This window comes from Auxenochlorella protothecoides (genome assembly GCF_000733215.1).
Source record: "Auxenochlorella protothecoides strain 0710 unplaced genomic scaffold scaffold53, whole genome shotgun sequence".
NCBI lineage: Eukaryota > Viridiplantae > Chlorophyta > Trebouxiophyceae > Chlorellales > Chlorellaceae > Auxenochlorella > Auxenochlorella protothecoides.
Genome location: NW_011934321.1, coordinates 278772 through 298636, shown reverse-complemented (window position 1 = coordinate 298636; position 19865 = coordinate 278772). Strand labels below are relative to the sequence as shown.

Here is a 19865-nt window from a genome sequence, read left to right as displayed (position 1 = left end):
GGAGGCGCTGGGTTCGCCAGTACTCTGCCTGGGACTGGAAGCACGTGGCTGCTGCCCGGACCAACCTGCCCCGTTACCAAGTCCCCGGGAACCTCACCTTTCCCATTTGGTGAGGGGGATGAGCTGTGCATGGCGGACTGGAGGCCCATTCGTTGCCCGCCGTCGCTGCCAGGGTGTCCATGTCGCCCACGACCCCAGGGCCCCCACCCATCATCCCTCCACCTGACCCAGGGTGCTGTCGCTGGCGCGGTCCACCGAACGCCGCGATCATGTCCGGGCTGAGCTGGCGGCGGCGGGCGTGCACGACTTTGAGTTTGTAGACGCTCTGGACGGCGACGGCGACCTGCCCGAGGCGGAGGTGGGTGCTGCCTGCGTTTGTGGATGGCCCCGTGTCTTCTCAGAAAGGGCAACAGCGCAGCTCGCCGGTGCCGTGTGTGGTGACATGGAATGTTGCATCTTCAGAAGCGCCGCGCCCCACCTTCTGTTGTCACACACACATATACACACACACATCCGAATTCATGTTGAGAATCGACCTCCAAAAGCCCGTGCAGGTCCAGACCTACTTCACGGGCGAGCGACTGGCCAAATTCCGGGCCCGCACCCCAAACGCGCGGTACAAGGTGGCCTGCGACCTCAGCCACTTCCGTCTCATGCACCGTCTGCTGGGCACGGGCCTGCCCATGGCCCTGGTGCTGGAGGACGACTTTGCGGTGCCCCCCGCCTCGCGCCCGCTCCTGCCCGCCCTGCGCGCGCGCCTCGGCGCCCTGCCCGCCGGCTGGGACGTGCTGCACCTGTCCCTCTGCGACGCCACGCCACAGGCCTGGGCGGGCCCCGGCGTGCGCCTGTTCAGCCGCGGCTTCTGCACGCTAGGCACGCTGTACACGCGGCGGGCCGCGCTGCGCGCGCTGCGCGCCGCCGGGGTGGGTCTTCGCAATGTGGACAACCTGCTGCTGGACCTGGCGCTGACGGGGGCCTTGGCCTCCTACCTCGCCGACCCCCCGCTGGTCCAGCCCCTGCCCGCCGCGCGCTGGCCCAGCGAGATCGACCGGGAGCCGGGGGCAAAGGATCCTTTCTGAAGCTTGCTGGTGTGAAGGGGTCACCTGACTGGGGCCATCCATGGCCTATGCTTGTCCCAGGTATCAAGTGGCAGTGCTCATCCCTTCGACCTGGGGTGGATGGCCCCCCCCCCCCGCCCACACCCCTCCCCCCCCCTTGCCTGCCTCAAGACCCCTGCCCTGCGTCTACCAGGTCGGGTCAGCCCGGCGCTGGGGATCACGATGTTACATGGCCACGAGCGCATGCAGCCGGGCCCCTCCTCCGGCAAGCCTGCCAGGCCGTCGGCAAAGGTTTCGAGTCACGGGGGGGTGGGGGGGAGCGGCCGAGTGTAGGGCAACCCCGGCGGCCCCGTCACTGAGCATTGGTGCGGCTTTTCGGGCAGTCCATCCCAATGCACTTGTTCCGCATCCACTTGGTGGCCGCCCACTTCTGGCCGGAGACCACGTCGCAGCCGCCGTGCAGGGCATGCTGGTCCAGGCTGCCATCGGGGTTGATGTTCCAGAACAGCAGGGCATCGCCCTTGCGCGGCTTGACCTGGGGCGGGAGCCAAAGAGGGGGGGGGTCGGCAGGGATCGGCAGGCTGTATAGCCGAGGGGAGGGGCGCCGAATTCGAGCGACTCTGGCCGCAGCCCTCGGCTGTGCAGGGTGTGTGCACGATGATTAGGGCACTGCACAACGCTTCAACGAGGCCATGCGGGCAGAGGCTGCGTCGACTCCGTCGCTCTCAAATGACCATGTTCCCCCCTCCGTCCCCCAAACGCTCACCTGAATGCCGGTGTCACACTTGGTGTAGTCGATGTTGCGCAGGCGGTCCAGGCCGTCCTTTCCTTCCAGGAGGAAGGTGGTCTCACCCCCTTCCTCCACGTCCGTCAGGTAGAGCAGCATGGTGGCAATCTGTGCAGGGTGGTGCAGGGGCAGAGCCGAGTGGATATCAGAGGCACTCGTTCCCAACCAGACCATTTGAGGGGCAGGCATGGTACTCCATCGTAAGGTACTGTACTGGATGAGGAACCCTTGACGCATGTGCACGCCATTCCACCCAGCACCCGCCGATGCCTGCAGCAACACACATGCCCTTTCCCCCCCTCCTTGCCAACCACAGGCCTACGACACAGCAGCTCCCCTGGCCCCGCGATGCCCCAGAAGCTGCAACAGGGCCAGGTCAGGACCCCACTCACCCTCTGGGAGCTCTGCGGTCCATAGTCCTTCTCAGGGAAGGCGTCCAGGTGCGAGTGGTAGTGCTGCCCATTCTCGTACCGCAGGACGTTGAAGGGCTCACCATATGCTGAGGGGTTGGGAGGTGGAGAGCACCGAGGTGGAGTGAGTGTCTGGGTGCTGTCCCTGCCTAAACATGTGGCACCAGTTCATTCAACATGGTGCGGCTGGCAAGGAAACAGAAGCAGGTGGGGCCTGACTCGGCCCGCAGGCATATCCAGCTAGGCCCCCCTCCCAACTCACCTGAGGGTACGCCGGTCACCGCTGCAATCTTCTCCTCGACCGACCTCAGGGTGCCTGTCTTGTCCATGCCTGAGGACAGGAAGGTGCCCGAGCTGGTCCTTACATCCCTGTGAGGATCAGGAGACGAAATGTCTGCGTCGATAACCTACCCTGAGGCATGAGTTGTCAAACACGCCGCTCTGCGGAAACATCTGAGCTTGCCTAAAGCACACAGGGGCGCACCCAACCTCCCTACTTCTGTTGGTTGGGGTCATCGCCCCTCTTGAGGGCCAGCCCTGAAGGTGCCAGTCTGCTGGCCGCCAGCTCCACCATTTTGTCGGCCTCTGCCTCGCTTAAGAATTTTGGGAAGATGTAGGCCCGGGGGTAGATGCTGAGCAACTGGAAAGGCTGTGTGTGGAGGGTGGGATCCAGGGAGGGGTTTGGATGGAAGGACAGAAGCGATGCCCCAGGATTGCGGCTTCCTTGACACTACAGGAGTTGGGGCCATTAGTTATATCGACAGAGGGGCAGGTGTTGGTGAGTGCAGGGTGCTGGGTTGGCAAGGGACACGGCTGGTCTTGTCAATCACACCCTTTACCTAGAAAAGTCACTGCCACCTGCTCACAGGTGCCCTCCCCATACCGCTCCCGATCTCACGGCACCTGGACGACGTAATGGTCGAGTCCAGTCTCTCCTGACTGCAACACTGGCCTGTCGGCGAGCATGCCCGACCATTCCAACAATTCCTCGAACGAGGTCCAGTTGCGTGTGGGCCCGGTTGTGGAAACTGCTGGCACGCTCTCCTCTTGTTGCAGGGAGCGTGCGCTGCCTCCCTCTCGCTCTACCGTCAACTGCATGCAGCGGAGAGGGGCTCCAGACGCATGGAACAAGGCACCTCCGAGCAGCAACGATTCCTTCGACACCCCCGACCCCCCCGACTGCTACTCACCCCTCGTCCGGCGCTGGGCAAGCCTGGGTACTGCTGCACCATTATCCCTGTGAAGAAAGCTATGGCACAGAGCACCAGGACGGCTGTTGTAGAGTACCCATTCCGAGCATGGAACCGCATTGCGGCCAGCACAGTGGGTTTACACTCACTGCAGAATGCCAGGGGCGAGGAATAACGGGAAACAGTGTTAAGAAATCGCTTTACACATCCAAACTTCGGTGGTCATATCGTACCCGCAAAACGTTGCGGCTGTTCCCTGTTGCCCGAGGTGCACGGTGCACGTCTCCGTCTTCCCGAGCTGCACCGGACAGCAACACGACACGCCACAGGAGCTCCCGGAGAGTTGATGTATCATAACCGGAGGTGCTCCACACCCATTGATGTTCTCTTTTTCCGATGGTTCTAAACATCCACATTCATGTCGAGGAGCTCAATCCTGCCATCCACGGTAAAGATGATATGGATACAGCCTCGACCTCCACCTGCCTGGTTCCTTGGATACCAAAGTATAAGTTTGATGGTGGTGATCGCAAACATCCCTCAGCAATACGTCCGTTGGTTTCGTGTCTCGCATGTTGGATGCTCCCTTTGAACATGCATTCGCCGGGAGGGTGGACCATGTGACATGGCTCGAACTGGGTAGACTGCACAGGCGCAGCCAATTCCGCAGTAGTAACTCCCACATGCTATTCTGTACCGACCCTAGCCTCACTTTGGGGTTGCAAAGTAGAATCATTTTAGTCGTCTGTCCTGCCTCTCCACCATGTGTCTCGTATGCCGCAGCTGGGTATCGGAGTTGCGAAAGCGGGAATCAGGGTAGAAATATTCAACTTCTCGCTCCGGTGGGGACAGCGCTGTCACGCTGGTCATGCTCAGACCGCGCGATGTTGCATCTGATGCCTCTTCGTAAATACCAGATTGCTATGTCGTGCCACTAGCATGTCGTGGGACGATGATGAAGCCTTGTTTGCAGCATTCGAAGCGTGAGTTCCATGCGGGGTTTGGCAGGGCGCCGGGATCCGCCAGGCGCCATGCGGACGTGGCCTCCAGCATGTGTACTCTGATTGTGTCTGAATCGATCCATCACAGGGACTTTGAGTCCGGGAGGAGCCGGACCCCTGGCGCACATGCTGCCCCTGCTGCGGCTCGGCTGCCACGACCCGAACACGGCCCTGCCAGTGGCCATCCTGCAGCGACCCCCTCCAGCCCCCCGGCTCCTGCCCAGCATGCTGCATGCCACTCTGCACCACCCGCTCCAAGCATTGCTTCTTCAGCTGCAGAAAACAGGCCCGCATACGGTCTGGGCACCCTGCGGTCCCTCTTCATGCAACCTCAAGCTGCGGCACCCTCACCCGCCCCGCAACCGAGTGCGGTGGGCCCGTTCCAAACGGCGACGCCGCAGCTGGCAGCGGCCCCACCTATGATGGCCCAGGCCCAGCTGTCCATGGCCCCACCCATGTGGAACAATCACAGCGGCCCCTCTGTATCTGGTTCCGGGCCCCATCCCCCAGGCGTTCCAGTTCATCCCAGCGGCCCTCGAGCGCTCCCCGCCTCCTTTGGGGCTGCGGTATCAGGCCCGAGCGCGGCGCCACCCCCTTCCCCCACCCTGCGGGTCAGCAGCAGCACCGCCGCACCCCTGCCAGCCCAGGAGCCTGGTCTGGGGTCGGGAGGAGCCGGGCCCCTCATGCATGCCAGCATGGAGTTGGGGGCGGAGCGGACCCTCGAGCTCCGGGTCGGCTTCCACGATGCCATCGCCGCTGTGCTCAAGAGGTGCGTGGGAGCCCTGGGGCTGCAAATAGCACCTTTCTGCTCCAGACAATGGATGAAGAGCCGGTTACCCCAATGTCTGGAGCCTGCTGCCATGCCCTTGCTGCCCCTAGGCGTGCGGAGAACGAACAGCCATGCATGCAGGCTTGGCATCGATGCCACTCCTTCCAACCGTGCGCCAGTCAAATGTCCGCCAGTCGCGCCGCCCTGCAGGCTCCCTGGCAGCTCCTATTCCTCCTCCCGCCGCACATGGACGTTCCCGGTTTCCAGCCACGACGAGGTGACGGCCGCGCTGGAGGCCGTGCCGGGCGTGAGGGTGAGGCTGGAGCCCCTGCCGAAGCCCGCCCTGGCGGTGCTGCAGGTGGGGCGGCAAGGCTGATCAGCCCTGGACGGGGTTCAGCGGGAGGAGCCCTATGTGTGACAGCTCCGCATGGAATGGTCGAGGACACAGTCCCTTCTTCAGAGGTGGGCACACCATGCTCAGAGTGTCGGGCATCGAGCACAGTCCCTGGCATCCTCCCCCAGTTCCCACACCCCACCGCAGGACGTGTCTGGCTGGGCCGACGACAGCCCGCGCTACGCATCCATCCCCTCCAACCTGGAGGCGCAGCTCATGCCCTTCCAGCGCGAGGGCGTCCGGTTTGCGCTGGCACGGGGCGGCCGGGCCCTGATCGGGGACGAGATGGGGCTGGGCAAGACGGTGCAGGCGCTGGCGGTGGCGGCCGCCTACCGCGACGCGTGGCCGGCGCTCATCATCGCGCCCAGCTCCCTCCGAGGTGCGGCATGCAGCTTCGAACTGGGTGGGGGGTTTGTGCTGTGAGGAGGGGCCCACAGACTGGGAGGCCGGGTGTGTACTTGGTCACCTGTGGTCCGGACTCCGTGCGGCGCAGACATCACTGCAGTGCCCAGGGATGTCCCATCTGAGACCCGGGTGGGGGTCCGGCAGCACTCCAGAATCCCTGGGGGCCATGGCCTGGGGCCATGCACTCCACTCTTGACGACGGGTTCCCTTCTTTCTTCTTGGGACACACCATGCAGAGCAATGGGCTGACGCGCTGCATCGCTGGCTGGGCGTGACGGAGGACCGGGTGCACGTCGTGCACACGCACAAGGACGCCGCCGCCATCCCTGCCCGCCTCCAGTTCCTCATTGCCTCCTACAACTTTGTTCCCAAGATGGTGAGGCCCTGGGGATGGGGACTGGCCCGCCGACGAAGCACAGTGGACCATCTTGCATGCCACTCTGCGCCACGGACGGCACTGCCACCATGAACCTGCTGGCTCGGGGCCCAGTCGCAGGTCTCAAAACCTCGGGACAGAGGTTTGAGCCCCTGCCGCCCTCCCCAAACCCCCGCAGGACTTGGGCCAGCGCTTCAACCTGATCATCGCCGACGAGGCGCACTACCTCAAGGACCCCAAGGCGCGAGGCTCCCATGTCTGGGCCCCATACCCGCCGCGCCTGCCTGCTTGCGCCTCCATCCCCCCACCCGGGGTGCATGCCCCCTCTCCGTGACCCCCTCCCCCTCCACACCGCGCCGCCACCACGCCACCACCGCAGGCGCAGCGCTCGCTGGCGGTGCTGCCCCTGCTGCGCGAGACGCCGCGCGTGCTGCTGCTCACCGGCACCCCTGCCCTGAACAAGCCCAAGGAGCTCTTCTCCCTGCTCTCCGCCCTCGTCCCCGGCGCGCGCCTGAAGATGAAGGACTTTGGCGAGCGCTACTGCGCGGGCACGCGCTGGGACCGCTACGGCGGCGCCAGCAACCTGCCGGAGCTCCACGCGCTCCTGCGCGCGGTCATGGTGCGCCGCCAGAAGGCCTGCGTGCTGCCGCAGCTGCCGCGCAAGCGCCGCCAGCAGTGCTTCCTGTCGCTGGACGCCGCCGCGCGCCGCGCGCTGGCCGCGCAGCAGGCCAAGCTGGAGGCGCTGCGCGAGGTGGCGGCCGCCGCCACCGCGCGCGCGGCGGCCGCGGGCGGCGGCCTCAGCGCGCTCGCGCGGTCGGGGCCGGAGGGCGCGGGCCTCATGGAGCTGTACCGCCTGAGCGCGGAGGTGAAGGGGCCGGCGGTGCAGGAGTACGTCGGCACACTGCTGGACGGCGGCACCAAGTTCCTGGCCTTTGCGCACCACACCTGCATGCTGGACGCCATCGAGCATGAATGCAACCGCCGCAAGGGGCTCAGGTCCGTGAGTGTGTGTGTGTGTGTGTGTGTGTGTGGTTTTGGAGGGCGGGGTGAGGCGGGGGTCCAGGGGGTCCCTTTGGGGGGATGGGGGAAGGGGAGACGATGCTCTTCTGTGAACAAGAGAGAATGCATGAGGGCGGGTTGATGAATGCAGGGGATCGCGTACACGAAGAATGAGCAAGGAGAAACGTCCAAGGGCATGTTGGCATGCTTGGTTTGCCTTTCTAGCGCTCAGGAGGGTTTCCGCAAAAAGGCACCCAACCGCTTGGGATCCACCGTGCCCTTTCCGCACCACGCTGAGATGATTTGTGAGGCAAGGAACGGTATGAGTCATGCGCCTGCCCTCTACAGATATCATCAAGGCACACCCCAGCCGCCCGCGCTGCCCGCAGGTTCATCCGGATCGACGGGTCCACTCAGACCTCGGACCGGCAGCGCCTGGTAAATTCTTTCCAGGAGAACGCTGACGTGCAGGTCGCCATCCTTTCCATCAAGGCCGCCGGCGTGGGCCTGACGCTCACGGTGAGGGGTGGCGAGGGGCTGGGAGGCAACGTCATCATGGCCAAGGATTGGTTGGGGAGGAGCCAGAGTCGTCCCCGGACACCAGGAGCGCCAGCGCCTCCCTTCGGTGTCCAGTGGGCGCTTGTGCCGGAGCCATGAGCGCATGCTCATATCCTACCTTGCTCAACCCCTTGCAGGCTGCCTCTACCGTGGTGTTTGCCGAGATGACATGGACGCCCGGGGACCTCATCCAGGCGGAAGGTGGGAGGGCCCCGAGTCAGGGTGGCACCAATGCTCGCTTGAGCGCCACCGACATAAGAGCCCTTTTGAATTCCGCCACCCCTGTCCACTGCACGCCTCCCACCCGCCCTTGTCCCCCAGACCGCGCTCATCGCATCGGCCAGGCCTCCTCGGTGAACATTCACTTCCTGCATGCCAAGGGCTCCGTGGATGACATCATCTGGTCCACCATTCAGGTCCGTGCTGGATGCTTTTGTGAGGGACAGCTCCGGAACGTGCACAGCATCGTAGCCGTGCACAACCCCTCGACGCCGTGATTCGGATGCAGCGGGCGGCACCGCAACCTCCTGACGCCGCCATTCCAACCCATCGTATTTCACAGAGCAAGCTGGAGAGCGTGGGGGAGGCCCTGGATGGCCAGGGCCAGGCGCTGGAGGTTGCTGGCGGGGCGCGCACCCTCCCCGAGCGAGGTGAGACGGTCGGGTGGGGCTGGGTATGGGTGGGACGCCTGGGATTGGCCGGGGATTGTGGGGCCGGGGCAGGGCCTGGGAAAGCGTGCCGGGACCCGTCTGTCACCAGCACGCACAGCCCCCATGAACGCAGCACTGCATCCATCCTCAACAGGTCAGATGACGGTCACAAGTTTCATGGAGGGCGGGGTCAGGAACGCGGCCCAAGCTGGGGCGCAGCAACCCGGGCATCAAGTGCCTGCATGGCAGGCTCCGGCGCCGCTGCCGCCCCACCAGGCGCTCAACAAGAAGAACGCTGCGCCCATCGCCGCGGCAGGTCACCTGAAGAGGTCCTTTGGTGAGGTTGACCTGACTTGAAGAGCTGTTTAATCAGTTGTGTTCGACAGACCAACCACCCCATGACCAACCACCCCATGCTGGTCGCGGAGCGCGCCCAGCATGCGGTCGTCGTCGTCGCCATCTCATGATATTCCAGAAACAAGTCAGGAGGAACAGTGACACAGCTCAGCTTATACTCATCTCCACATGGAGGTGGTGCATGCCCAGTCCGGCTCGGCGACGAGGTCGCGACCGGGGGTGTTTGTACTGAGAAGGGGTCCACCCGGTCGGTCCCACCCTCCGAATCCCCTCAGCCTTGGGAGAGGCGGCGCTGCGACCCAGGTTAGAAGGCGTCATGTAAGTTTCAGGGGCTCCCGGAATGGATGGCGATGAATGCGAAACCGTCGAAACGACGTGCCAAAAGAACCAACTTTGCCGGACGCCATGACAAGGTCCCCGCCTCTCGCAGGTGGCACGAGCGACCGGATCATCCTTTGATGTTGTAGACGAGATGCTGGCGCAGCAGGCGGCGAGCATGCGGCAGTTTGACAGGGAGATGGCCCGTGTCGAGAGGGGGGTGCTGGATCAGATGCTGAGCATGGAGCGGCAGACTGCCCCCAGGGTGCACATGCACGACGACATCAGGACGGGACAGCATTGGAGGGTGTACGAGAGAGAGGGAGGCTGGCGTGGAACGGGTGAGCGCGCGGTGTCCTGGTGTTGGGTCGGGCTCTGGTGTGAGCGGTTGGTATCGTCTGCAGGCCCCCTGATGGCGATGCTGCACCGCTCCCAGGCGGAACGCATCCTCCTTCATCACCCCCCACTGCTCCTACATGCACACCACAGGCTCCCTGAGCTTCTACTCGGAGAGGTACGCGGTCTCACAGCCCGTCCGCCAACCCCTGCCGCCCAGGGTGCAGAGCACGCAGGGCAGCCCCATCGCGTCCGGCTTCCTGGTGGCTGCCGCCTTTGCAGCGGGCCTCTGGGCGGTGCTGAGTGCGCTCCTGGTGCGCAACCATGGCCGCACGGCGTACGCGGCCGAGAGCCGCCTCACGCTCCTCGCCCTGTGGCCCCTCCTGCTCCTCACCTCACCGTCCTTCCGTGGCCAGTTTGCGAGGGCGGTGGGATGGACAGATGTGGGCAGCCCCACTGCCTCCACACATGACAGCCCTCTCCGCGAGGATGAGGCCTGAGCTTGGATGCGCCAGCAATATTCTTAAATCGCCCCCTGATAGGATGCTGGGGTGGCGCTGTTGGCTAGGAGTAGCCAGATTTCCCTCTGTCCTTCTCAGGAGAGGGTGGTGCCGTCTGTGCAAGCCACCCGGTGCATAGGCATGCCCTGTCTTTGCTTGTGTTGTGGATGCGCCCAAACTTTGACCTGGATACCCTCGCATGCGAGCTCTTGCCTCAGTACAGAGCCCTTGATGGTGAGGACGTGCCACATGAGACGAAGTCAGACCGGATGGTGCTGCGCAAGGGGGGAACTCCGTTTCCCTACGCAGTTCCGGCAACGTGGGCACCATATGCATACAACACTGAAGAGATGGGCTGACTGAACAGTAGAGAGCAAGGGATAAAAATTGAGCTCTGGTTGGAAGAGGGTGGGTGCCTCAAGGGAGAGGGGGGGGGGCATTGCAAAGAGAGTTGCCAGCAAGGGATGGTGCTGGTGCAGGCTAGGGAAGTATCGGTCCATTGACAAGACAACAAAAGGTGACTGGGTCGTTTTGCAGGATGGGACAATGCATCTGCTGGACCAGCAGACCGGAGGGGAAGAGCATCCCGGTCATGCTTCTGCAGCCACGGAGGTACATGGAGAGGGCAACCAAGGCGGGATCAGGAAGTCAATACGCTATGGCACATCCAACCAGAGCAAGTGTGATTGGGTTGGGACCTGGAACATTGCAGGTGCAAACACGGCCATCGCTCTGTGGTGGGCATGGGGCTGCACCCTGTGCGGTCCTTATCGCACCACCCCTGCCTCCCTCAGGAGGGCCGACAGGTCCCAGTTCAACGCCTTGCACACCTCCAGCTCACGCCAGCTCAGTTCCGCCGGGCACACGGAGCTGGCGGAGCAGATGAGGGAGCGGCAGGGCGCTGCGGTCCTCACCGCGATGAGTTTCATGGCCAGCCAGAGGCAGCAGACGAGGGAGCAGTGGTCCCAGAAGCCCAGGTTCTTGACCAGCACCAGGGCGGCCTCCAGCGTGTTGTTGTCGCACCGGACCTGAAGGCGGGGCAAATGGGGGGTTGGAGGGGGGCTGTGACGGGCAGTGCAGGTGTTAGAAGTCGGACCATCCATTGGTCATGATCAGAAGCGTGCCTGGGGCCCAGTCAGGCGAGAGGGCAGCGATGCCGGTTGTGAATGATCGGAATCCGAGAAGGGGCCCAGGAAGAAACAGAGCGGACCGGCTACGGGGCTCAGCACTCCCACCCCGCGGAAGAGTGGACGTCATGGTGCCCACAATTAGTTCTCAAGCTCACCTGGGGTTGAAGTGAGATCAGACGACTGCGGATGGTCGCTAGACTCGCACGGAGCCTGTAGTCCACGGTGTCGTAGTACCGTACGGGGAAGTGCAGCCCAGGGAGGAGGTGAAGCTCGTAGTCTTGCTGCTGCAAGGACTCCGAGGTGTAGGAAAGCTGCAAATTGGGCCGGTGGTGAGCGGTGCTGGAGGTTTCTGGAGCCCGCCTCTCGCGGGTGGGTCAGCCCCTCCCTGATGAACTGGCGGAGCACCCACCTCGGCCAGGATCCTCGAGTCCAACTCCGTGATGGTGGATTCCGTCGATAGCGATCGCTCAATATCGGCGCATTCTTCATCATCCGAGGGTTGCGCAGGTCGCTTTGACATGGCACGGCCCGCTTTAGGGAGGTAGACCCGACACACGAGCGTAACTCCTCCGCCCTGTGTGACACCCTCTTCCACTACACTAAGGGATGCGATGTCGTACGCTCGAATGAACGGTACGTCTCTCCAACTGTCTCTTCGCACATGGGTGAGTCCTGACATTTCTTCACGGACGATTCATTGGCCATTCACCTGTCATTCCGGAGGGGGGCGCTCACGGTCTCCTCAAGTCGCGCTCGCATGTTGACCGCTGTGCCAAGCTACGCATGGGAGCTCCATGACCCGAAGACAGGGATACAATTCATGTAAAGTCACCCAATGTAAGTGCAAGGATACTAATTTGCTTTGTGAGAAGGTTCATTGTCCTGTCACGCCGTCATGGCCGTCGCACCATGACGGCCACTCCGCCCAGCCGGTGCCTCTCGCACTCCCGATGTACGCACCCACGCTTTGCCAGAAGCTGATGTCGCGCGACTGTTTCCACGCGACCATGCTGGTACCATGCAATGTCGATATTCCTGCGTCGGAGTGCCGCCGGAAGGTTTATGTCAAGACACTGCGCCCCGATTGGTCACGCACCGCCTGCCGTGCCCTCGACAGAGCGTAGATGTGGATGGCGGGGTGCTCATAGGCAGGGTCCAGCTTGGAGACGGGGACTCTGCGCAGGGTAAACACACCCTCGCACCCCGCCAGAAACGCGGCGTGGACTGAGGCCGACCGGAATTCGTTGGTGACGAGGATACGGGAGGAGGGTACCGTCAGGGCCAGGAGCGTCGCGAGGAAGTGGGGCACTGCGCCCTCGGCATAGATGCAGTCAGCCGCCAGTAGGAACGGGAATGGGGGCCCCAGTGACGCGTAGGCAGCAGCGTCCGCCCAATCCAGGGGAGCCACACTGGCGGTCCCCACGCGTGCGGCGGCGGCGTCGGCCCCGCTCACTGCAAATCTCATTCGGGAGGGGGGAGAGCCGTCTCACACATGGTCTTTGCGGGGCATGGGGGGGCAGCAATGCGCCCTTGCATCCACAAGGGCATGAGCGGGACCGAGTGCCTGCCCAAGGCGCCTGGCTGACTCGCAGCATCGCCTCGCCCAGCTGTTCCGCACTTTCCCAGCAGCACTATTCCATGCTGGGCAGCTATTGTCCCATCCCCACTGCACCCCTCCAGGACCCACGTCTCAAGGCCGATGGCGTCAGGTTGTTCTGCACGTTCTGGCGCAGGAGTGGCAGCACCGACTCCAAGTCCGTGAAGGTCACATGGGCCCCCATCAGAGCCATCGCCGCGCCTGCGAGGCCCATGCCGGCCCCCAGCTCCAGGCAGCGCTTGCCCTTCACACGCACAGTGGACCACTCGCCCTTGCGCGCGTTCTGCGTGGGGTTTGGGTGCGTCGGGGGGGGGTGGGGTGTGGTGATGGAGGTGAAGGGGTCACAGGGAGGGGTGGAGTGACACACAGCAGAAGGCAGATTGTGAACACTTCTCAGCACCAAGCTGGGAGCAGGATCGGGGCGCGGCAAGAAATGGAACCATGCTCTGCTCCACAGGCATGCCTGCTGGAGTGATCAACATTCACACCAGGGCCGCATTCTCTGACAGTCATAATAGTGAGACTTTCACAAAAGCGGGCACCATCTCGGACCCCTCGATACAGCACCCCCCCCGAGTGCACCTTTTCAAGGAATTTTGCTAGTACGATGGAGGCATCCCAGACGGTGGTGCCAAGGTTTTCGGAGTTTGGGTCCTGTGCAAAGGTCAATCTGACCCTGAGAGGAGGGGGGACCTCCTTCAGTTGCTGGCGGGGTGGCGAGCGTAGAAGTCCGGATGATGACAGGGCGAGAACATGAAAGTGAAAGAGTCCAGACTTTTGGCTGCCCAAGCTGTCGCAGAGGTCTCAATAACAGGGAAATGCCATCGCGTCACTCACCCAAACAGCTCTTGCTCAACACTGGTGCTGAAGTGAGTGTTCCACCGTTCCTCGAGAGGCATCGACCTCGCCCAACCCACCCCAGATTTTGTAGTTGCAGCGATATCCTTGGCATGTGTAAGAGATGACAATGGAGCATGCAGCCATCAGTTTCACCGCTGTACCGGACACGCATGTTCAGGGCGCGGAAACAGTCCGAGGTCGTTCATGAGCTTCACATGGTCTGTCGACACAACAGAAGAGGCATAATGTGTGGCGAACGCCTCTTGGAATTCGTCACATACAAAGGCTGCCTGTGCGAGATTTGCACTGTGCATGCGCAAGGCGGACCTGCACATGCAGAGAAGGAGGAGACTCATGGCGCGATACACTTTCCTCTACAAAGTGCAGGGTATCGGTGTGCATGGCGGCTTGCCCTGGGGTTTGCAGCCTTGCATGAACGACTATTTGGGCTTCCGATTTCATACAGCAGCATGGATCTTGCAGGGTCAATGGGTTCCCCTCCAAGCGCAAGAAGTACAGCTGCTTCTTGAGGATCCTGGCGTCACAGCTGTCGAGGATCAGGAGGAAGTTGAGGGTGTCAGAGCTGAGCCGGGATCTGTGCCTTGAGGGCTTTCCTGGGCGACACTCCTGGTCTCCTCCTCCTCCACCTGTTTTGCGCATGGAGGATGGACAAGTGGCGACGGAAGAGCAGCACTCACAGCAATGGACACTCTCAACCGGACCTCTCGAGCTGGAGCTCGACAGGTCCCTGCTGTCGATCAATCACACAGACGCACGAGACCGCATGTGGCACTCCCACCCACCAGTTGCCGTCGCAAGCTGCAGTCATTCAGCAATGCATTCTGTTTCAGCTCTCGGTTGATGGCCAGCAGGTTTTCAGCGGCCACCAGCATGCGCTCAACATACACATCGGGCAGGGCTCCTGGGGTGGTGCCCTGGGAGTGGCAAGGAGATGTAGGGTGAGGGTTTGCTGACCATCAATACCATCAACGCGACTCGCAGTGTAAGGATGGACCCAGTCCAGCAAGCAACCAGCTGACCAAAGTTCTCCTGTCTACCCCGAATGGGGCACGTAAGGGTCCCCACCTACGCTCACCTTCATGCTACCTGCATCGTTTTGAGGGTGCAAATCCACCTTTGCGCTCTTAAGTACGTTCATGAAGCTTTCGGTGATCGTCCCAAAGTCTTGCACGATGCGATCCTGGAGTCTCGACGACATACTCCCTAGGTGCCTTAGCGAGGCTGTCGCAGGTCCAGCGAACACATGTCATCTACAAGCAATCTGTGGCGTACCTCACCGGGGAAGGAGCGCCGCAGTATTAAGGGGACGGCATGTTCCCGGGCTGGTGGTGGTGAAGTGGCCTTCAGTCACAATATGACCCGCATTTTATTCAATCCTGTCGTCAGTGTGCCCGAGTGGTCTAAGGGGTTGGTCTCAAGTGAATTTCGCGCTTCCAGCTTAATGCCTGGGTATTCCAATGGCTTCGGCCGCGTGGGTTCGAACCCCACCGCTGACAACTTTTTCGTATCTCTCTGTTTTGCATGACATGGATGCCGCATCATGTAGTCAAACTACCTGGCCGCATCAGGAGCCGTAACCTTCCTCCCTCCACATCCGCTGTTCTGCTCCCTTACAGGCCAAGGCACACGTCGTCCCAGCAAGCCGACTCGAGCGCGCTCTCAAAGAGGTACATACCGGGCCCGCTCCTCGGCAGATGAAGCGAAGATCTCCACGTACCTCGTGCCCATCATCTGGCGGTGCTTGGTCTGGGCCGCCGCCGCCGCCTCGGGGCTCTCAAACTCGACGAAGCCCATCCCATTGGGCCGGCCGTCGGCCGCCACAGCAATAGTGACCCTGGGGCAGATGGGTACGTGTGCAAATCTGGTTGCAGGCAATGGGGACCGCCCGTGCCCGCCCAGGTGCAGTATTACCAAGCGCCTAAGAGGGCACAGTGCAATCCTGCTCCGCCCCTCCGGCACCCAGCGCACGCATCTTTCGCCCATGCAGGTAACCTGTCCACCCCTTGCGCGCACTTTTCGGGGTTGGGTGCCAGCAGGCCGATGGTGGGATCGGCGAAGAAGGCGGCGATGTCGTCGACGGAGGCGGAGAAGGGCAGGCCGCGCAGCTTCACGATGGTGGTGGGCGGCGGGGCGGGGCGCTCCGAGCCGGGTGGGGGGGACCTGCTCCTGCTCCTCCCGCGGAAGCCGCCGCCGCCACCGTGGTGGCCGCCGTAGCCGCCACCGCCGCCGCCAAACGTGCTGCACACCGCGTTGTAGTAGTCCGGCTTGCGCGCCTCCAGCACCTCGATGTAGCGCGAGCCCATGTAGGCCTTGTGCTTGCGCATAGCGCCCTCCATTTCCGCGGGGTGCACCAGCACGACAAAGGCCTCGCCCGTGGCGCGGCCGTTGTTGCGCACCAGCAGGATGTCAATGGTGTCCAGGCCCTGGTAGTGGGGAGGGGGAGGAGAGGGGGGCAAGGGTGGGGGGGTGGGGCTCGCACGTGGGACCGAGCGAGGCACGGCGTGCATCCGACTGTGGCTGGGCCAGGTGCGGACGGATGCGAGGGCAGACCGGCACTCTCGCCGATCACACTGCAAAGACCAGCAGCCAAGCCTCCCAGCAATGCATCCATGCGGCGCTGCACTCATCTTCCCACCCCAAATAACCCCGCGCTGAACCCACAGACCCCCCCACGCTGTGTACCCACCAGGAACATTCCCACTTCAGCCTCTTGCACCCCAAACGGCAACCCCCGCAGTTTGACGCAGGCGAAAAAGCTAGATGGCATCCCTCCCATGCCCCTGAAGGGGGGTGGGCCTGGTTCATAGGCAGGAGGGCCGTCGTACCCATACCCGGGCCCGGGCCCATAGCCACCTGGTGGGGGGTAGCCCGGTCCTCCATGGTGGGGGGGACCCGGGGGGTGGTAATGTCCGGGCGGGGGGGCACCGCCTGGAGGAGGACCATAGCCAGCAGGGCCCGGCGGGCCTCGCCCGCCGGGAAATGGGGCGCCGCTCTCCAGCGTGATGGATCCTGGGGTCCGAGCTGGGGTCTCCAGACAGAGGACGCAGGGCGATGTACCCAAAGTGGCTTGATGTGACGAGTCTTGGAACAAAGTGACCACGGAGATGGTGGTAGCTCTCGTTGGGTGCTGCCTTCGCCGATCGCACTGGGTAACGGAGGGCAACCTCAAGCTCCTCTCTTCTTTCTTCCCGATGGAGCAGTCCTCGAAATGCACCCATGCACATGCCCTTTGGAGCTGCATGTGTGGTCCTGGTTGACAATTCGCATCGAAGACAGTCCTATTTGGAGACAGATATCGACTCGACTCTCACAACCATCGACATGCAACTCTGCGCACCCCTCCCTGCACAGTTGAGGGCGGTGTGCAGGCTGGTGGCCTTCACACCGCGACACATCTCGAGCTTCCACTCCAGCTCCCGGTGCCACCGACCACGAGAGGGCCCGGTAGCCGATGCCAAAGGTCGCAGGGGAATGGCTGAGCTCATGAGGATGGAGAAGGAAGAGGAGGAGCAGGCAATTCCAGGTGATGGATCGGGGGGTGAGCTAGGAGGCAAGGTCATGGACTCGGGGGTGGCATTCTTGCACTCGACCCTGCTCATGCGTTTCTGCATTGGGCACCACAGCTCTTTCTGACTTCAAGCTACGACCCACCGTCGCCACCCCCTCTCACCGACCAGCAGACGCACCCCTGCTGTGGAATGCGCCACTCCAAGTCATCAAGTACCCCGACCCGCGCCTCAGGGCTGGCAACGCCACGATCACGAGGTTTGACGATACACTCCGTGCCTTTGCCAAGGACATGTTCGACGCTATGTATGAGTGAGTCGGCGCGGGTCGGGCATGGGGTTGCAGTAGAACGCTTCAGAGCGAATCAGTCCCATTGCTGGATTGCGAGGGGGCGGCTCACTGTCGGCCCGCATGGAACGGGAGCGAGGTTCCTCCAGCGCCCAGGCGCTGTGCGGCTGCACACAGATCCCTGCCGCTCATTAGACTAGCGAGACTTCCCAGTATCTCCCCTACAGCGGCCCCCCCCCTTCCTCCCCTTCCTGCAGTGATGAAGGCGTGGGTTTGGCTGCGCCTCAAGTGGGGGTGAACATCCGCCTCATGGTGTTCAACGAAATGGGCAAGAGAGGTGCGACCTCGCCGGCATTAGGGGTTGGGAGTTGGGTTGTTGTAGTAGGGGCACGGAGGCCCCTTTCACTGAGGAGGTTTGCCTACCATTGAGCATCCACATGCTGGATTCTGGGCGGCTAGGGGCTGTTAAGTTCCCAAAGAGTACATTGGTTTAGGTTGGGCTGGCAAGCCCGAATTCTTCCACTATTCCTTTCTTCCCCAACCCCTCGTTTTTCAATCTTAGGCGAAGGTGAGGAGGTGGTGCTGGTTAACCCCGAGATCATTAGCTATGGCAAGACGCAGGACCTGTTTGAAGAGGGCTGCCTCTCCTTCCCCGAACTCTATGGCAACGTGGAGGTGCGCGGGGCCAAACGATACGTGATCCCTGGAGCTTGGGGGGAGGTGACGAGGAACAGAGGACTGATGCGCGTCTCAACCCCACACCAGTATGCACCATCCACAAAACATCTGCACTTCCCTACCACACCTCCTCGCAGCGGCCGACAAAGGTGACCATCCGTGCGCACGACGAGTTTGGCAAGCGCTTCAAGCTGACGCTGTCCGGCTGGCCGGCGCGCATCTTCCAGCACGAGTACGACCATCTCCAGGTGAGTGGGGCCAGCCGGCACAGAAGCATCCCGTGGAGGGCAGGCTGCGCACCTGCTGACAGCCGAGCGCCCAGCCTGTCCACGACCCACCCCACCACGAAGGTCCATTCACTCGTTCGCCCCCCCGCCCCCGTTCACGCCCCCTTGCCACCAGGGCACCCTGCTGCCGGACCGCATGCAGCCAGAGGTACGGGAAAACATTGCCGCCGGGCTGGAGGCTCTGGTGCGGGAGTTCCAGGCCACCAACCCTGGCACCTCGCCAGCGCTCTGAGCCTGTCCTGGAGATGAGGTGTCGATGGCAGGTGCTGTGACCATATTATTGATGCACAGCCACAGCCGGCTGGGTCGTGTTCAGCCGGGAGCGAAAAGGCAAAGAGCCGCCAGTCAGCGGGGGGCGGTGGTGATTTGGTGGTGTGGGAATGGGGAAGAAGAGGGGGTAAAAGAGGGAAGGGAGTGGAGAGGGGGCCTTTCAGGGTTGCGGGTGAGGGGGCTCAGGTTGTGCGTTCCCGGGCCGTCGCACGGGGGACGGCAGGCAGGTTTGGTGGGGGGGTAAGGGATGGAGCAACCTGAGCGTCCGCAAAACACGGCATGTGGGTCAGGGGTTTGCACCATGGGGCTCAGGCAGGGAAAAAAGAGAGAGGGGTAGTATCCGGAATGAGCGAGCCCTTGGGGCTGTCGAAAAGCATGGGCTGGAGTTGGGGTGGCATGTCTGGTCTTGGGCCGGCCCCGCGGCAATGCCCACCCAGATTGTGCAGACAGGAAGACATTGCAGTGGGCGGGCTGTCAGTGCGGCAGGCGAGCAGACAGCCAGGCCGTCAGGGTCGACACTGGGGCTGGATCTGTCGGCATCCAGGCTTCTGCACACAGGCCGCGCACATCGGGAGCAATGTTGGCCGCGCCGGCGCAGGCGACCCGGCCGTCGACGCCGCTCAGGCGGCCGAGCTGTTGGTCAGCCCGCTGCCGGCCGGCGCGGCGCCCACGCTGAGCGCGCGGCGCGCATCCAGGCCCGCCCCCGGCGGCAACACCGTGGAGGGCGTGCTGGCGGTGACCTGGAGCTGGCGCCAGAGGCCCAGCGCCGCGCGCGTGCGGCGCAGGACGCTGCTGCCCGCCGTCGGCCGCGCCGACGGCGCGCCCGTCGTCGTCGCCGTGGCCGTGGCGGTGGCAGTGGTGGAGCCCGAGCCCTGGGGCACGGGCTTGGTCACGGCATCCTCGCCGCCTGCCGCGCCCCCCCCCGCCGACCCCTCGCTCATGGCGCCCTCCCCCATGCGCGCGGGCTCGCGCCGCCGCTTGTGCCGCGGCTCGGTGTGGCAGCCCGGGCCGTCGCCGGGCGCCGCAAGGCCGCCCGCGCTGCTGCCGCACACGTGGCTGTCGGCCGACAGGCTGGAGCCGTGATGAACCTCGGCGTCGGCCACGCTGGTGGGGCCCTCGGCCTCCCCCAGCACCCGCGC

General features: G+C 63.3%; 9 protein-coding genes across 9 annotated transcripts in view; 5 read left to right on the top strand and 4 right to left on the bottom strand.

The window, feature by feature from the left end:
• Positions 1-1079, top strand: part of F751_4541 (hypothetical protein) — a gene marked incomplete at both ends in the record, with an annotated part of 2016 nt that extends 937 nt beyond the window's left edge. The window contains 2 exons of the mRNA XM_011401936.1: positions 232-358; positions 555-1079. Of these exons, the coding sequence (XP_011400238.1) occupies positions 232-358; positions 555-1079 (652 nt within the window). The remainder of the gene's footprint in view (positions 1-231; positions 359-554) is intronic.
• A 331-nt stretch (positions 1080-1410) lies between these two features.
• Positions 1411-3565, bottom strand: F751_4540 (Transmembrane prolyl 4-hydroxylase; the record flags this gene model as incomplete). Its single annotated transcript, XM_011401935.1, has 6 exons — positions 1411-1593; positions 1825-1953; positions 2238-2344; positions 2518-2624; positions 2753-2904; positions 3446-3565. The coding sequence occupies 6 exons, from the start codon at positions 3563-3565 to the stop codon at positions 1411-1413; spliced, it is 798 nt and encodes a 265-aa protein (XP_011400237.1).
• A 1576-nt stretch (positions 3566-5141) lies between these two features.
• Positions 5142-8954, top strand: F751_4539 (SWI/SNF-related matrix-associated actin-dependent regulator of chromatin subfamily A-like protein 1; the record flags this gene model as incomplete). Its single annotated transcript, XM_011401934.1, has 12 exons — positions 5142-5215; positions 5483-5573; positions 5757-5988; positions 6251-6390; positions 6569-6646; positions 6770-7009; positions 7235-7386; positions 7779-7908; positions 8085-8148; positions 8269-8363; positions 8510-8597; positions 8752-8954. 12 exons carry the CDS (start codon positions 5142-5144, stop codon positions 8952-8954), a joined length of 1587 nt encoding a protein of 528 aa, XP_011400236.1.
• Positions 8955-9450: 496 nt separating this feature from the next.
• On the top strand, positions 9451-10108 carry F751_4538 (hypothetical protein; the record flags this gene model as incomplete). The annotated part of the gene is made up of 2 exons (XM_011401933.1): positions 9451-9613; positions 9762-10108. 2 exons carry the CDS (start codon positions 9451-9453, stop codon positions 10106-10108), a joined length of 510 nt encoding a protein of 169 aa, XP_011400235.1.
• A 2190-nt stretch (positions 10109-12298) lies between these two features.
• Positions 12299-14894, bottom strand: F751_4536 (Protein N-lysine methyltransferase METTL21A; the record flags this gene model as incomplete). Its single annotated transcript, XM_011401931.1, has 4 exons — positions 12299-12690; positions 12926-13118; positions 14479-14610; positions 14811-14894. 4 exons carry the CDS (start codon positions 14892-14894, stop codon positions 12299-12301), a joined length of 801 nt encoding a protein of 266 aa, XP_011400233.1.
• On the top strand, positions 13570-13800 carry F751_4537 (hypothetical protein; the record flags this gene model as incomplete). Its single annotated transcript, XM_011401932.1, has 1 exon — positions 13570-13800. One exon carries the CDS (start codon positions 13570-13572, stop codon positions 13798-13800), a length of 231 nt encoding a protein of 76 aa, XP_011400234.1.
• Positions 14895-15355: 461 nt separating the features above from the next.
• Positions 15356-16463, bottom strand: F751_4535 (Heterogeneous nuclear ribonucleoprotein H; the record flags this gene model as incomplete). Its single annotated transcript, XM_011401930.1, has 4 exons — positions 15356-15530; positions 15710-15834; positions 15943-16119; positions 16398-16463. 4 exons carry the CDS (start codon positions 16461-16463, stop codon positions 15356-15358), a joined length of 543 nt encoding a protein of 180 aa, XP_011400232.1.
• Positions 16464-17185: 722 nt separating this feature from the next.
• On the top strand, positions 17186-18688 carry F751_4534 (Peptide deformylase 1B, chloroplastic; the record flags this gene model as incomplete). The annotated part of the gene is made up of 6 exons (XM_011401929.1): positions 17186-17219; positions 17377-17515; positions 17749-17828; positions 18054-18166; positions 18307-18417; positions 18572-18688. 6 exons carry the CDS (start codon positions 17186-17188, stop codon positions 18686-18688), a joined length of 594 nt encoding a protein of 197 aa, XP_011400231.1.
• A 658-nt stretch (positions 18689-19346) lies between these two features.
• The window catches only part of F751_4532 (SPX domain-containing protein 2), a gene marked incomplete at both ends in the record, with an annotated part of 4757 nt that continues 4238 nt past the window's right edge, over positions 19347-19865 (bottom strand). The window contains one exon of the mRNA XM_011401927.1: positions 19347-19847. Within this exon, the coding sequence (XP_011400229.1) occupies positions 19347-19847 (501 nt within the window). The remainder of the gene's footprint in view (positions 19848-19865) is intronic.